The sequence below is a fragment of the Oncorhynchus tshawytscha genome, linkage group LG09 (assembly GCF_018296145.1).
Source record: "Oncorhynchus tshawytscha isolate Ot180627B linkage group LG09, Otsh_v2.0, whole genome shotgun sequence".
Lineage (NCBI taxonomy): Eukaryota > Metazoa > Chordata > Actinopteri > Salmoniformes > Salmonidae > Oncorhynchus > Oncorhynchus tshawytscha.
In genome coordinates, this window is record NC_056437.1 from 67267948 (window position 1) to 67284185 (window position 16238).

The following is a 16238-nucleotide window of genomic DNA, read 5'->3' on the forward strand; positions in this document are numbered from 1 at the left end:
ATCTTGAAGCATGTGGGGACAGCAGACTGGGATAGGGAGAGATTGAATATGTCTGTAAACACACCAGACAGCTGGTTTGCGAATGCTCTGAGGATGCAGCTAGGGATGCCACCTGGGCCTAGAGCCTTGAGAGGGTTAATACGTTTAAATGTCTTACGTCAGCCACGGAGAAGGAGAACCCACAGTCCTTGGTTGCTGGCCGCGTCGGTGGCGCTGTGTTATCTTCAAAGCGGGCAAAGAACATGTTTAGCTTGACTGGCAGCAAGACGTCGGTGTCCGCGACGTGGTTGGTTTTCCTTTTGTAGTCCGACTGTAAACACTGCCCCATATGTCTCATGTCTGAGCCATTTGGTTGCCTTGCGGAGGGAACAACTACTCTGTTTGTATTCTGCCATATTCCCTGTCACCTTGCCATGGTTAAGTGTGTTGCTTCGTGCTTTAAGTTTTGTGCAAATGCTGCCATCTATCAACGTTTTCTTGTTAGGGTAGGTTTTAATAGTCATAGTGGGTACAACATCTCCTATACACTTCTTGATGAAATCAGTAACCGTCTCAGTGAACACGCCAATATTATTCTAGGAACCTACCCGGAGAAAATCCCAGTCCTCGTGATCGAAACAATCTTGAAGTGTGGATTCCGATTGGTCAGATCAGCATTGAATAGTCCTTAGCACGGGTGCTTCCTGTTTGAGTTCATGCCTATAGGAAGGGCGGAGCAAAATGGAGTAGTGGTCAGATTTTCCGAAAGGAGGACGGGGGAAGGCCTTGTATGCATCCCGGAAGTTAGATTATCAGTGGTCCAGGGGTCCAGAGTGCTACAGTCAATATACTGTTAGAATTTGTTTTGCTAAAATCCCCAGACACAATAAATGCAGCCTCAGGATATATGGTTTCCAGTTTGCATAAAGTTCAGTGAAGTTCCTTGAGGGTCGTCGTGGTTTCGGCTTGAGGGGGGACATACACAGCTGTGACAATTACCGAAGATAATTATTTTGGGAGATTATACGGTCAGCATTTGATTGTGAGGAATTCTAGGTCAGGTGAACAAAATGACTTGAGTTCCTGTATGTTGTTACAATTACACCATGACTCGTTAATCATGAAATATACACCCCCGCCCTTCTTCTTCCTGGAGAGATGTTTATTCCTGTTGGCGCGATGCACTGAGAATCCAGATGGCTGTACCGACTCCAACAAGATATCCCGATAGAGCCACGTTTCCGTGAAACAGAGTATGTTACAATCCCTGATGTCTCTCTGGAAAGCAACTCTTGCCCTGATCTTGTCAACTTTGTTATCTAAAGGCTGGATATTAGTAAGTAATATACTCGGAAGCGGTGGATGGTGTGTGCACCACCTAAGTCTGACTAGAAGACTGCTCCAGCTCCCTCTCCTCCGGCGGCGTTGTTTTGGGTCGGCCTCTGGAATCAGTTCAAATTCTGAGTTGGATGACCATTCAAAACGTATTTTACCAGCCGGAGCTCGTTTTTTCCCCTGGTTCCCAGTTGTCTTGAACTCACTGAAGTCAAGTTTTCGCAGTTCCGAGTTAACTGTTGTTTTGAGCGCGGCACAAATCATGCTTCATTGACAGCATGGCCAATGTTGAATGTTTATTATTTTAAACTTGGAAAAGAAACCCTTAATCCCAGATTTGGTTCCACAGAGCCACTCCACTGAATAACAGGCTAGAGATTGCTTTGCAATGCTTGCAGATAGCCACTGATTCCTTCCAAACTACTCATTGTTCAATTTGCGATTTCCAACTTGTTGTGTAATGTTTATATCCAATTGCCGATGAGCACCAATACGTTTAAGCTAATAAACTATAATTTATCTTTATTATTTCTCTTCATATGACAGGGTTAAAAAATATTTGCCAGTAGATTGTCGACTTGATTCATGATGATGACTGCTAGCTAAGATTTTGAAAGTATGATGTTGACATGATCAGTCCAATCAATGCTACTGTAGATATAACATGATTTGACATCCTTTTATCTGTGGCCAAGGACCTTGAGCCTTCTTGGATGGGCACTTCTAATGTAACTCCATGGCAGAATCCATGGGGCTTGAATTTTCAATCTCTACCCTTAGACTTGGCAGTGACGTTGTGCCCCCATGAGTGACAGAACACTGAGCTAATCACGGCACAACTAGAGAACATTACCAACACCTACGCTCCGTATATTCCTGCTGGCTGCCTCACCACCACAGAAAGCACTGAGCTAGGTTGAAACACCTACATTTTGGGTGGCTGGAGTCTTTAACAATTTTCTGGGCCTTCCTGATTTGGGATGGGGTCATCCGACATGATTGTGTTCAGACTAGTGTCATTTTAGAAGTCTGAACAATGTCAGGTGTTTATTTATATTAAAGTTTTCTGGGCCTTCCTGATTTGGGATGGGGTCATCCGACATGATTCTAACTTGCTTAACATTGACAGTATGTTCAGACTAGCTATATTATTGTCATGCCCTGACCTTAGTTATCTTTGTTTTCTTTATTATTTTGGTTAGGTCTGGGTTTTTGTATTGTCTAGGGGGTTTTGTATTTTTTAGTTTTTTTGTATGTCTAGGGTTTTTGTATGTCTAGGTGTTTATATGTCTATTGTTGCCTGGATTGGTTCTCAATCCAGGCAACGGGCCACGGGACACTCTAACGTACTTGTCCTCTTGCTCAGTTATATATATATATATATATATATTTCCTCCTATTATTGTACAATTTGTATGTCGCTTCATTGGTTTGGGCTATTGTTTGAATTCAACACCAGATTGAACCAGATTGTCAGTCAAAAGTAGCCACTAATTTCAGGCATTTGTGTGGGACGGGGCCTATAAAAAAACATATTTCACTAAGATAGTACTTTTTGGAGAAATATCCTCTGGTCTGATGAAACAAAAATATAACTATTTGGCCATAATGACCATTGTTATGTTTGGAGGAAAAAGGGGGAGGCTTGCAAGCCGAAGAACACCATCCCAACCGTGAAGCACGGGGGTGGCAGCATCATGTTGTGGGGGTGCTTTGCTGCAGGAGGGGCTGGTGCACTTCAAAAAATAGATGGCATCACGAGGGAGAAGAATTACGTGGATATATTGAAGCAACATCTCAAGACATCAGTCAGGAAGTTAAAGCTTGGTCGCAAATGGGTCTTCCAAATGGACAATGACCCCAAGCATACTTCCAAAGTTGTTGCAAAATGGCTTAAGGACAACAAAGTCAAAGTATTGGAGTGGCCATCACAAAGCCCTGATCTCAATCCTATAGAAAATTTGTGTGCGAGCAAGGAGGCCTACAAACCTGACTCAGTTACACCAGCTCTGTCAGGAGGAATGGGCCAAATTCACCCAATTTATTGTGGGAGGCTACCTGAAATGTGACCCAAGTTAAACAATTTGAAGGCAATGCTACCAAATACTATTTGAGTGTATGTACACTTCTGACCCACTGGGAATGTGATGAAAGAAATAAAAGCTGAAATAAATCATTCTCTCTACTATTATTCTGATATTTCACTATCTTAAAATAAAGTGGTGATCCTAAGTGGTGATCCTAATTTTTACTGGGATTAAATGTCAGGAATTGTGAAAAACTGAGTTTAAATGTATTTGGCTCAGGTGTATGTAAACTTCTGACTTCAACAATATACATATATATATATATATTTGTACAGTGTACTTTATTCCCATTTTAGTATACATTTATCAGCCAAAACATGACACCCACCCTGTATTCAAGAGTCTGATGTGTCTCAACTGATGGCGTGCACAACCCCAAAATCTTAGTTGATATAAAATAGGGTCTAAGCAACAACAAACAGTATGTGAAAAAATGATCTGAGTTTATGCCATTTTAGATCATTGAGGATAACATTTTTTTTTTGATTGAATTTAAATAGATTTATCCAAAAGGCCTATTGCACTAGCTTCAGCTCCAGGCTTAATATTGCACAAACTCAATACAGAAAGGATTTAACGCCCAATGCAAACATCCAACACTCCCTCCTTATCAAGATGTTTTCAGACCCTTCAACCACTCTTCTGAAAATATCAATTTATTTACTTTATTACTTTGTCATTACTTACATTGTACCCTATAGAAGACAAAAGTGACTCCAAACTCGATTCTTTGTAATTTTTTCCCCATTTATTCAGTGATATGTATTTGCAATACATGTCATCATTATAGGTCCATGTCATTTACAAACATTGACAGATTATACACTGTGGTTGATTTGATTTGGTTGATAAATGAAGGCTACTATTTTTCTATAGACAATTATGAGACACAGAAAAAACATTAAAATATTAACCATATAGTAGCCAAAAGATCATATATAACATTACAATACAATAACAGTATTTAACTGTCAGATCAGTGATGTGGTGCTGCTAACCATTGCCTGGCTTGCATCAGAAACATAGGTCTACATAAGAACATGATTTCAACAAGAAAAAGAACAATGTATTCACGGAGGCCCAATTCTCAAGGGATGACAGCAGTGTATTGAGGAGGCAGGGGATTCTGTTGAAACCCTGTACCCATACCGTCTCCCACAGGACCATTTGAGTAGTTCCCAGTCTGTAATGAAAACAACACAGGGACATCACATGACCTTGAGTATGGTTATGTCCCAAATTGCACCCCCTCCTCTATATAGTGCACTACTTTTGACCAGAGCCTGCACCCTATCCCCTATACTGCACTGGTCAAAAATATAGTGCAGTATAGGGAATAGGATGCAATTTGAGATGATAGACATACTACACAGGAAATTGGCCAGTGTTGGCCAGTGTTGATTTTTCAGTGTAACATTTGTAGTGTTGACAATCACTCTGTAAGAGTGATATTAACACTCAGTGGTGTAAAATAATTATTGTTTTACACGGTGGAGAATAAAATAGTTCCATCAAAATCACACCCATCATTATCATATTTCCAAGCATGCTCTACTGCAGGATGTTTTTTTAGGATTCATTTTCATATGTGTTTTTGCATGTACATTGATTGATTGATTGATTAATCGTATGCTACACAAAGATAAATAACATCAATTTTTCTGAACTAATCCAATGAGTTAGTTAGATTTATTGGACCATTACTGAAATGGTTGTTCTGGTTAAATTTATTTAGGTAGTGTTTAAAAAAAAATCAGGTTTCCTAATCCTGACAGTCATTCTGAATGTAGGTTGAGGGTGAATAGAAAATATAACTGTTGGATATCCTAACTCTGGCTGGATTCCAATAGGAATTACACATAATCAGTATAATGCGACTTGCAGGCCTGATGTGGCCTGTAAACCAGGAGTTTCCTAACACCACTGAGTTAGGGTAAAACTAGGCCACTTACTATGCCAATAATTAATAGTGATGGAAATCAAGGATTTCTGAAGGCTTCGAGGTTTTTGCCAAACTGTGCAGAAAAACGGTTCTTTACTCAGAGATTCGTTATCGGTTCACATTAGTGACATCTATCTGCTGCTCAACAATAAATAGCAGCGTTTGGCTTAACAGATGTTTTCCCCCCACTATTTTCAGCAAAACTCTGTGGCGCAGCAGTAAATGGTTGGCTTTAGTAGCTTACAAATCAGTTGGAAACCAGATTCGCATCATGCTTCCATTTGTTTGTCTACAAGTTGACAATTTTAAAAAAATGGAATCTATGGCATTATTTAGGATGCTTAAGAAAGAAGCTTATACTACTGTATACTAAATAAACACATTTTTTTTACAAAAAATTGCAAAAAGTGTGTTTTCACATAAAATAAAATAAAAAGTGTGCCTTTACCAGAATTCGACCTCATGCCCTCATGTCCCTGAAAGCTCTATAGTCCCCTACTCTACCTGCTAAGCTACAAGTCAGATGAAACTACAAGTACAACATCTGAACTATATTTGCAAGTACAATGTCCAGCAATGCTCCCTCAAATCGGCAATGACAAATTTCAGGTCTGCTGCATAGAACTTGTGTGCAACTTCTGGCACATGTTTACTGTGAACACTGAGGCTGTACCTGCTTTAAGTTACAGTTCTAACAGTGGTCAAGTAGGCTAGTGTGGCTACTTGATCATAATGTAGGCCTACCAGAGTGGCCTAACATAAAAAAAACATTGGAGAAAATGCATCCCATAACATTTTACCATGGAAATAGCTGTTCTATCATTCAGCCTATAGTAGCAGCCAATGTGTGGTGTTCAGTGTAGGTCTACATTCCATAAGACTTTTGAAAAAAAAACATGCAGAGCTTAACATGAACCTGTTTATCCATTTGTCCTTCAGACAAGGAGGTGACTGAACATTTTGTTGTTGTTTGATGCAAGAAACCACTTTAACAAAATACAATTATTTTTTTCCCCATACCATTATTACAGAGAATCAGACAAAATATTATACTCCCTGCCTATTGTCTCCTTAACTTATTCAAGACTGTCTCTAAATACAACTCTGCCCCTTTAAGACTCACTTTTCAAAGATGGCTTGGAAATGCACATGTTTTGTTCTCATCTAGGAAGCATTCACTTCCCCATTGCTGACTACAGTACAAAGTAGCTATAACTGGGCTAATAATTCACTAACTAGTAAAGGATATGAACAAATGTGCACACGTGGCTACATGTAGCTCTCGCTTTGATGTCAAAACAGATGCAGCTACAGTCCAGTTCAAAGTGAATGGCACAGATCCATATATGGCAATGGTTTATTTGGTATAGCCCTATTGCAGCTCTGGTTGGTTATGTCACACTGGTGTAGAGTACAGGCCTGAGTCGTGCCTGTCAATAGATTACCACAGTATGAGTCATAAAACCTAGAGGTCAAACAGGGAAATGGTTCCAATCGTTTTTACGCCATTCATTTTTCACATAGGGGATTTTAGAAACACTTCAAATAAGGTCTGTTTGTCGTGTAGACTTACCATGGCGTGACATTTTGATAACTGTGTAAATCTCTCAAAGCCAAGGTGACTTTTATAAATATATTCGGCTCTAATTAGTCAAATTCGGAAATGCTAATTAACCATCAAAGTAGACATCATGCAAAACAATCAACTGAAAGGTGCATACCACCTACTGTACTGGAGTGTGAATACCACTATATTCTCTTAACTAACCTCGAATTTCTAATAAAATAATTCCCTACAAACCTCATTACTCCCATCCCCCCACCCCAAAAATAACACCCATTCCTGTCCAACCTCTCTGACCCTGTCAAACAACCTCTCACTTTCTACATCATCATCATTTCACAAAATAATCACCATACAGCCATTACACATTCCAGTACCATGTTTGCCTATCAATTTCAAAGAGGAATTCAATCCCGAATGCCTGAATCTCATCCTACACCACATTACACTCTTCCCTTCTGTTCCCATTATATGACACTATATCTCCCATACAGATTTCCTTACTATAAAAATGTCTGCCCTTACTACTTTCATCCCACTGTCTCTACAAGCAATTTAACCCAATGTTTTAATTTCTCTTCTATCCAACTGCACCTGTATATCCACACAATTATTTAACATTGCTTTTTCTGCTATTATATCTACTACTATATCTACTATATAATTTCTATAAACTCTGGGCACACCTGTATTTGGGGAGTTTCTCCCATTCTTTTCTGCAGATCCTCTCAAGCTCTGTCAGGTTGAATTGGCAGTGTCGCTGCACAGCTATTTTCAGGTCTCTCCAGAGATATTCGATTGGGTTCAAGTACTTCACTCCGTTCATCTTTCCCTTGATCCTGACTATTCTCCCAGTCCCTGAAGTTGAAAAACATCCCTACAGCATGATGCTGCCACCACCATGCTTCACCGTAGGGATGATGCTAGGTTTCTTCCAGATGTGATGCTTGGCATTCAGGCCAAAGAGTTCAATCTTGGTTTCATCAGACCAGAGAATCTTGTTTCTCATGGTCGGAGTCCTTTAGGTGCCTTTTGGCAAACTCCAAGCGGGCTGTCATGTGCCTTTTACCGAGGAGTGGCTTCCGTCTAGCCATAAAGGCCTGGTTGATGGCGTGCTGCAGAGATGGTTGTCCTTCTGGAAAGTTCTCCCATCTCCACAGAGGAACTCAGGAGCTCTGTCAGAGTGACCGTCGGGTTTTTGGTCACCTCCACAACCAAGGCCCTTCTCCCCCGATTACTCAGTTTGACCAGGCGGTCAGCTCTAGGAAGAGTCTTGGTGATTCCAAACTTCTTCCATTTAAGAATGATGAAGGACACTGTGTTCATGGGGACCTTCAATGCTGCAGGAATTGTTTGGTACCCTTCTCCAGATCTGTGCCTTGACATAATCCTGTCTTGGAGCTCTACTGACAATTCCTTTCACCTCATGGCTTGGTTTCTGCTCTGACAAACACTGTCAACTGTGGGACAGGTGTGTGCCTTTCCAAATCATGTCCAATCTATTGAATTTACCACAGGTGGACTCCAATCAAGTTGTAGAAACCTCTCAAGGATGATCAATGGATACAGGATGCATCTGAATACTTTTAAAAATACATTTGAAAACAATTCTAAAAACCTGTTTTTGCTTTGTTATGATGGGGTATGGTGTGTAGATCGACAAGGAAATAAATGTATGCAATCCATTTTATGATAAGGCTTTAATGTAACAATGTGGAAAAAGGGAAAGAGTTGGAATACTTTCCGAATGCAGTGTGTGTGTGTGTGTGTGTGTGTGTGTGTGTGTGTCTGGGGACCTTCTATGCTGCAGAAATGTCACTGTCACTAACAAATACATTTTACTCAAAGGAAAAGGCCCCCTGGAAAATATGAAAATTAAGCATAACACCATATAGTGCTAAAACAACACCCCCAAATAATTTACTGTAACATTACAGGTGTTAATTTCTTGATCTGAGAAAGTGTAACAGCTTCAGCAATAAGGAAATTTAGTCCAGTTTACTCTAAATCAATTGTTATGTTTTACACTGTACGTGTTGCATATTACTCTACGGTAGAGCTATGCAAACACCACAATCAATTTCCTTTGAACACTTTAAGAGTTAAATGGGGAACACTGCAACAGTGTATTTTAACACTAGTACGGTGGGACTCATGTTTTCTGAAAATAGTGTATATTTGACACGTTCAGAGTTAAATGGGGAACACTACAACAAAGGTAAAATTCTAACACTTTCAAACATGTTATTTCAGATGTGCTGTTATAATTTCTGTAGCGTTTCCCTCATATTTGCTTTGTTAAAGTCCCCAGCTACAATAAATATGGCCTCAGGATATGTGATTTCCAGTTTGCACGAAGTCCAGTGTAGTTCCTTGAGGGCCCTTAGCGGTATCGGCTCGAGGGGGAATATGCATGGTTCAGTGGGACTCATATGTTGACTGAAAATAGTGTACATTTGATACTTTCAGACTTTCAAAGTTAAATGTATACCATTGATTTTGCTGTGTACAATAAAGCTACATTATACATGCTACAGTATCTACAATTTAAACTGATTACTGGGTTTAGCCTACAGGTTGAGTCAAAATTGTAGTACATAATATTTAATCATTGCAGAATCTCTTTCGTGGCATCCCAAATGACACCCGATTCACTACATAGGCCCTGGTCAAAAGGAGTGCACTATATCAGGAATAGGGTGCCACTTGGGACACACAGTGGATGTTTTAAATGACTCAAGAAACTCAGTTACTAGGACACCGGTGAGATCTTATTTTTATATTTAAAAAAATATATATTCATGTCGAGCCACCTATTTCACATGGCAACCCTGAAATTCAACCGGCCAAGATGTCATACCTCGTAGTTGTTCTGAGGAGGGTAAGGTGCGTTGCTTGGAGTCATGCTGCCATGAGGTACCGGTATTTGATACCCAATGGAGGACACTTGCTAAAAGACAGACATGTCCATTTTAAGTCCATTTCAAGTCTTTGCTTAAACAAAAATACAGTGTATTCATGTAAACATGATAGTAACAGTTTCATTCAGCTTGATTGTTCTCCTCCTGCTATTTGAGATGCCATGGACGCTCAGTGCTCTTACAGTGGCCAGAACATACTTGACTTAGTTTAATATTTATGTTTTACAGTATAGTAAGACTTACATGTATATGTAGATCTGTTTCAATGACTTATTCTGTGAGATTTTGTTCCGAAAGTCTCAAAACTTTACCCTGTATAAAAGTGATACTCTCTTACTCACTGTCCATGTTCGCTTCCTCATTGAAGAGCTCTACTCGACTGGTTCTTGATTTTCTCCACATGACCAAAGTGTTTCCTTGCACATGGACGAGTGCGCATTCTTTTGTTTATCTCCGGGAAAGACAATAACGATTCTCGGTCTTAAATTTGATTGTTGATTTGCATAATAGGACACCTAAGGTTTGATTATAAATGTTGTTTGACTTGTTTGGAAAAGTTTATTAGTAACGTTTGGGATTCATTTTGTATGCACCTTGACGGAGGGTAACTGAGTGGATTTTTGACTGAAGCATGCCAGCTAAACTGAGTTTTTATGGATATAAAGACAGACATTATCGAACAAAAGGATCATTTGTGATGTAACTGGGACATTTTGGAGTGCCAATAGAAGAAGATCATCAAAGATAAGGCCTTTTTTATATCGCTATTTCTGAGTTTTGTGTCGCACCTCCCTGGATGAAAATTACTTGTTATGCATTTGTATGATGGGGCGCTGTCCTCAGATATTCGCATGGTTTGCTTTCGCCGTAAAGCCTTTTTGAAATCTGACACGGCGGCTGGATTAACAGCAAGTTAAGCTTTAATTTGATGTATTGCACTTGTGATTTCATGAAAGTCTGATATATTTATAGTAATTTCTATAGTAATTTCATTTGAATTTGGTGCTCTGCCATTTCACCGGATGTTGTCGAGGGTTTCCGCTACCGGAACGTCTAGCCGTAACAGGTGCTGTCTTCCCACATGTTCTAGTAAAGGGATTCTAAATCCTAACTCCCCTTTATACAGGATAAGGTTTATAGGGTTCACAGCGAATGCCCCTTAGCCCTTTCTGGCTTTGGGTGGCCATCACTCCACATGGTGTAGTTTACTTAGCTCGTTTCGGAGAACTAGGGAACACCCTCTCGGAGCTTCAGGTATAGCCATCACAGCACACCATACTCTACACAGAGCAGGAACAAGACATACCTGTCTCATAGCTGTCCTATTGGCAGTGGATTAAGAAGTCTGGCTCTCAGTTTCTACATGAGCCTTTCGCAACACTGCCTGACGCTCTACGTCACACTTTCGACAGCGCTCTTATGCATGGTAGCCCCACAGGCTGGAATGGCTAGTGACCCCAAAGTGAGACTTTTGGAATGAAATTCCACTTGTGAAATATGTACTTAACTCATAATATCAGAGAACTTGGGTAATGTAAATAACCTTGAGATTTACAACATTTTGTAAAAAAAAAAATGGACAGAAATCTAGGTCTATAGACTCACCTCAGGAGTGGAATGGCAGCACAGGCAGACAGCTCTGCAGGCGAATGACGAGACACAGATGGACACTATGAACTCCAGCAAGGAGAAAACAGCCAAAACACCTGATATTCCCTGGGACCTGATCTATAGACAGAGAAGAACAGGAAACAGCAGTGAACTAGGCTACACCGCCATTTTGGAGTAATTATGAGCACTTTGTGAACTTTCAGTTTCAATGTGGACTAAAATGACCTGTAAACTTTACTGCAGTTATCTACCTTACTATTGCTTTCATGTTGCTAATGTCACATGTAGGCATAATTTAAATTAGCCTAATAAAAAATATTCAACAGTACAATATAAATGTACAAATATCTCCTGACCAATGAAAGTAAAACAATATATAAGCATTTGGTATATACCCAGTACTGTTGACATAAATGGTATGTACTGTTACAGTAGTACAACATTATCCCAGCACTGTCTAAAGAATGGAGGATGATGCCAGTCAGAGCAGTAACTGAGGCGACAACATTCATTCCCAGGGAGCCTTTCACCTAAGGGACAGAGCAGAAAGAGGACAGGGACATGGCTGGTTGTGGAAGGACATTTCTGAAGAATTAAACACAATACCGAATTCAGTATGTTGTTATTCCTTATCATTGTTATTACGATTCTTTAAGCGGGCAATCCACAGTTAATGCCAGTGGCACTGCTTGTGTTTTGGGAGGAAAACAAACAGATGAACGAAAACATGAGGGTCTATCGTACAGTAGATTCTATGTCTTCAAATGGAGTGGAACTTTATTAAATCAAAAGCCTAAACTTTATCGGGGAAAAAATATTGATACTGACCAGACATTTGTCCAGTTTGTTGTCAGCGGCAACAGTGAGAGAGCCCGCAACTACATACTGAGAAGGAACAAGAAAGAGATTATTCAAGGCGGCATCCTAAATGGCTCCCTATTCCCTACATTGTGCACCATATGAATGCTGTATCCCTATTTAGTGCATTATATAGGGAATAGTGTGCCATTTGGGCTGCAGATATTTCTACAGTATGACCAAAGTTCAAATTCAAGTTTAATTACTCCCACATAGAAGTCAATACAAAATTAAATGCATGAGGGAATACATGGCATAGGCCTAGCCAAATTCATATATGTTGATAAAGGTCATTGGTTAAGACAAATTGTTAGTTAAGACAAGTCATTATTTATAAAGCATTACTTCAAATGAAATACATTTATTTTTAAAGTGACACGATTTAACTATGAGGACGTTTTGTTTTGCGTCCAGGCAGACAGGAAATGAAAGGGAGGATTGTTAGAAAGAGCAGCTCAAGCAGCTCACTCACAATGATCGATCCCCAGACAAATATTCCACTGACTACTCCAATATTGTCCAACCACGGTGCCATAGCCATCACAATTCCTGTTAACAGCATCATCAAACCAATCATGATCTGTACGGTCTGTGAGAGAAAAACAAAGAGCAAAGCAGGGAATAGATTTTTTTCTGTTCTTCCATTACATTTAACCAAAATTGTAATTTTAATTTGAAAATTCTTACCCCAAGCGCTTTTGGATGCCCTGCCCGGAAACTTCCCAGCACTGAGGAGACCGTCTGTCCCAGACAGTGAGGAGCAGATGCGACCCCTGCAACCCCCATCCCGTTCCCATAGGGGTAGACATGGGTGATGACCACCGCCCCATTAGTGGTGGTTGTTTGAGAGCTGGACATCTTCACAGAGGAGGGAAGGATGTTTGTGTAAGATGGGATCTGACTGGTTGTTGTGTGTCATGCTTTATACTTTACCTGGGACTTCCTGATAAGAAATGACATGTGACTGTTATGAATAGCATGTGTGTAAGCCAGTCATGAATCTTTGAACTCTCTCCATTGAATATAGGCTGTGTGTGTGTGTGGGGGGGGGGATGGGCGTGGGTGCTGGCTGTGTGTGTGTGTGTCATAATGACATGCAACACTTTGGGGTGGACACCCACCTGTCTCAATCAAAGAGAGAAGAATAGAAATAGATAAGATGTTGGCGTACAGTGTTGGATTACTTCATGGAGCAAAAATGTTTTTATTTTAATAACGGAGCATTTTCTAAATTCAAACGCATCCCCTGCAACTGGACACAGACATTTTGAGACTTCTGTTTCCACCAATTGAGGACGAAGACGGCATCGCTAACGTTGGTCGAACGTGCTCTGTGCTATACCAAATAGTACCTATTCTGCAACTCCCAATATTGGATACCAAAATTCTTTGGTTAAATCACATTATCTCTAGTAACAATGCGTAGCTACCAGGTTCTCTGCCTTTTACTACACCTGAGACACATTGAACTGTATGTTACTTTTACCATATACCATTCTTGTTGAATACCCAGTTCTCCTTTTTAGTTAGCATCATATATTGTACACGCCCTTGTATTTTAGATTTGGACAAATAAACATTATTTGGATATATCTGAATGTCTAACATCTGTTTGATGCTACAAAGCCCTGTACAGCTTATATCAATATTGTGGCAGACGGCAGGGAGGGGTGAGGGGAGTGGTAATGTAGGCTAATCCCATTCCACACAAATGTGCGCAACTGCGACATTAAAACGAGGCTGCAAAAAAAACTAATGGGACTGTAGTGACTGTGTTGACCCCAAAATCTGGGGTGTGAACTATGTTTCTATTCAAGCTTTGATTGGTATGGTAATGGCTCTATAGTATTGGAGAAAAGTTTTTTTTTTTAAACTGACCCCTCAAGAAAGGGACAGTGATGGGGGTAAGGGGGAGATACCTAGTCATTTTTTGCGTCATCACTGCACGCTATCATGACTCTCAAAAGCCGCTGTTTACTTCTGAAGATCACTTTAGCACCTCCCAAAAAAACCTAATTGAAATTCGACACAAACCTTCAAATAGGTATGTAATGACACATTATATAAGCTCTTTATAGTGTTTTATTTACATTTTAGAGGCGATAAGTTGGACAGATCGAGTGACAAAAGCAGTTTCCCCACACGACATCTCTCCTTCTCACTATCACGCAATAGGTTTAGCTTCCCCACCCGCCATTCTTAAAAAGACCCTACGGAGCTCATTGCCTTCTTGAATTATGCAGAGATGGGCAGCATGAAGGTCTCGTCATTGATTTTGTTGAAAAGGGGAGAAATTGTGCTTTACATTGGTATTGATATTACAGTTGATCTGGAAGTATTACGTTTTTTGGGCGCAAAAATAAGGTCAATTGTACGGACCAGCGCGATGTACAAAACTGAGTGAGTTTACGTTAATTGAGGAGAGATCTTGCAGGTAGCTGGCTCCAACCCCAAGCGTTATATGGACTTCCTGCCCCAACGAGGAAAGGCTGTGGTCGTTAAGCCAGGGAGTGCTTGAGGATTAAGGGGGAAGCAGCCTGCACAAAGGGGCAGAGGAGGTGAGAGACGAGAGGTATGAGGAGTGAGTGAGTGAGTGAGTGAGTGAGTGAGTGAGTGAGTGAGTGAGTGAGTGAGTGACTGACTGACTGACTGACTGACTGACTGACTGACTGACTGACTGACTGACTGACTGACTGAGTGAGTGAGTGAGTGAGTGAGTGAGTGAGTGAGTGAGTGAGAAGAGAGGTATGAAGAGTGAGTGAGAAGAGAGGTATGGAGAGTGACTGAGAAGAGAGGTATGGAGAGTGAGAGACAAGGGAGGTATGAAGAGTGAGACGAGAGGTATGAAGAGTGACTGAGAAGAGAGGTATGGAGAGTGAGAGACAAGGGAGGTATGAAAAGTGAGAGACAAGGGAGGTATGAAGAGTGAGAGACAAGGAAGGTATGAAGAGTGAGAGACAAGGGAGGTATGAAGAGTGAGAGACAAGGAAGGTATGAAGAGTGAGAGACAAGGGAGGTATGAAGGGTGAGAGACAAGGGAGGTATGAAGAGTGAGAGACAAGGGAGGTATGAAGAGTGAGAGACAATGGAGGTATGAAGAGTGAGAGACAAGGGAGGTATGAAGAGTGAGACGAGAGGTATGAAGAGTGACTGAGAAGAGAGGTATGGAGAGTGAGAGACAAGGGAGGTATGAAAAGTGAGAGACAAGGGAGGTATGAAAAGTGAGAGACAAGGAAGGTATGAAGAGTGAGAGACAAGGGAGGTATGAAGGGTGAGAGACAAGGGAGGTATGAAGAGTGAGAGACAAGGGAGGTATGAAGGGTGAGAGATAAAAGAGCAAAATCTGTGTGATTGCCCATTGCGACCTGGACTGTCAGACTACCCCCCCTGTGTACCAGACCGGATTGGCTGAGGACCCGAGTGTGAGGATTACCCCTGGAAAACGGAATGGACAAAGAGAATGGCTTGTGGACTGTGAGGTGATTGAATTCCCCCTTCTTTCCCCGTGTACCAAAATCCCTAATAAACTTTCCCTTTGCGTTCTATATGTGCTACTGGTGCCTGTTTTGTTATTGAACTTGGTGATGTGGAATCCCCACACCATTGATCTTGCTACAATATCTTCTGTGAATCCATAAAGCAGACACATTTTGAGGATTGGTCGAAAATATCCATACTTTATTGTCCTCTATTAGGCTTCGGTACACTGGCAATGGTGTTTGGCATGGTGGGCTGTGGAAGTAGAGTGCTTGTGGGGAATGGTCTTGTCCAGTCAGCAGTGTACGGCCACCTGCATAAGACTGTCGGAAGTGATGTAGGGCTTAACCACCAACCGTTTGGACCTCTTGTAGAGAATTTGCCGGTACTTCACGTCTCCTGGGAAGCCATGGTTGTGGTGTAACTATTTTACACTTTTTTGTGGAAGGGATGTAGGGCAAGAT

General features: G+C 40.8%; 1 protein-coding gene across 1 annotated transcript; it reads right to left on the minus strand.

The window, feature by feature from the left end:
* Positions 1 to 4127: 4127 nt before the first annotated feature.
* Positions 4128 to 13221, minus strand: LOC112258469 (membrane-spanning 4-domains subfamily A member 4A-like). The gene is made up of 7 exons (XM_024432858.2): positions 12985 to 13221; positions 12770 to 12886; positions 12268 to 12324; positions 11835 to 11969; positions 11434 to 11556; positions 9768 to 9857; positions 4128 to 4584 (listed from the first exon to the last, which is right to left on the minus strand). The coding sequence occupies exons 1-7, from the start codon at positions 13153 to 13155 to the stop codon at positions 4489 to 4491; spliced, it is 789 nt and encodes a 262-aa protein (XP_024288626.1). The 5' UTR covers positions 13156 to 13221; the 3' UTR covers positions 4128 to 4488.
* Between the last annotated feature and the right edge of the window lie 3017 nt (positions 13222 to 16238).

Excerpts from the sequence above, each read along its gene's own strand:
- LOC112258469 (XM_024432858.2), bottom strand. The coding sequence starts at position 13,155 with ATGTCCAGCTCTCAAACAACCACCACTAATGGGGCGGTGGTCATCACC. Across the intron at positions 12,325-12,769 it reads TTGTCTGGGGATCGATCATT|TATGTAGTTGCGGGCTCTCT; the intron begins GTGAGTGAGCTG and ends GTTCCTTCTCAG. Across the intron at positions 9,858-11,433 it reads GCTGCCATTCCACTCCTGAG|CAAGTGTCCTCCATTGGGTA; the intron begins GTGAGTCTATAG and ends TCTGTCTTTTAG.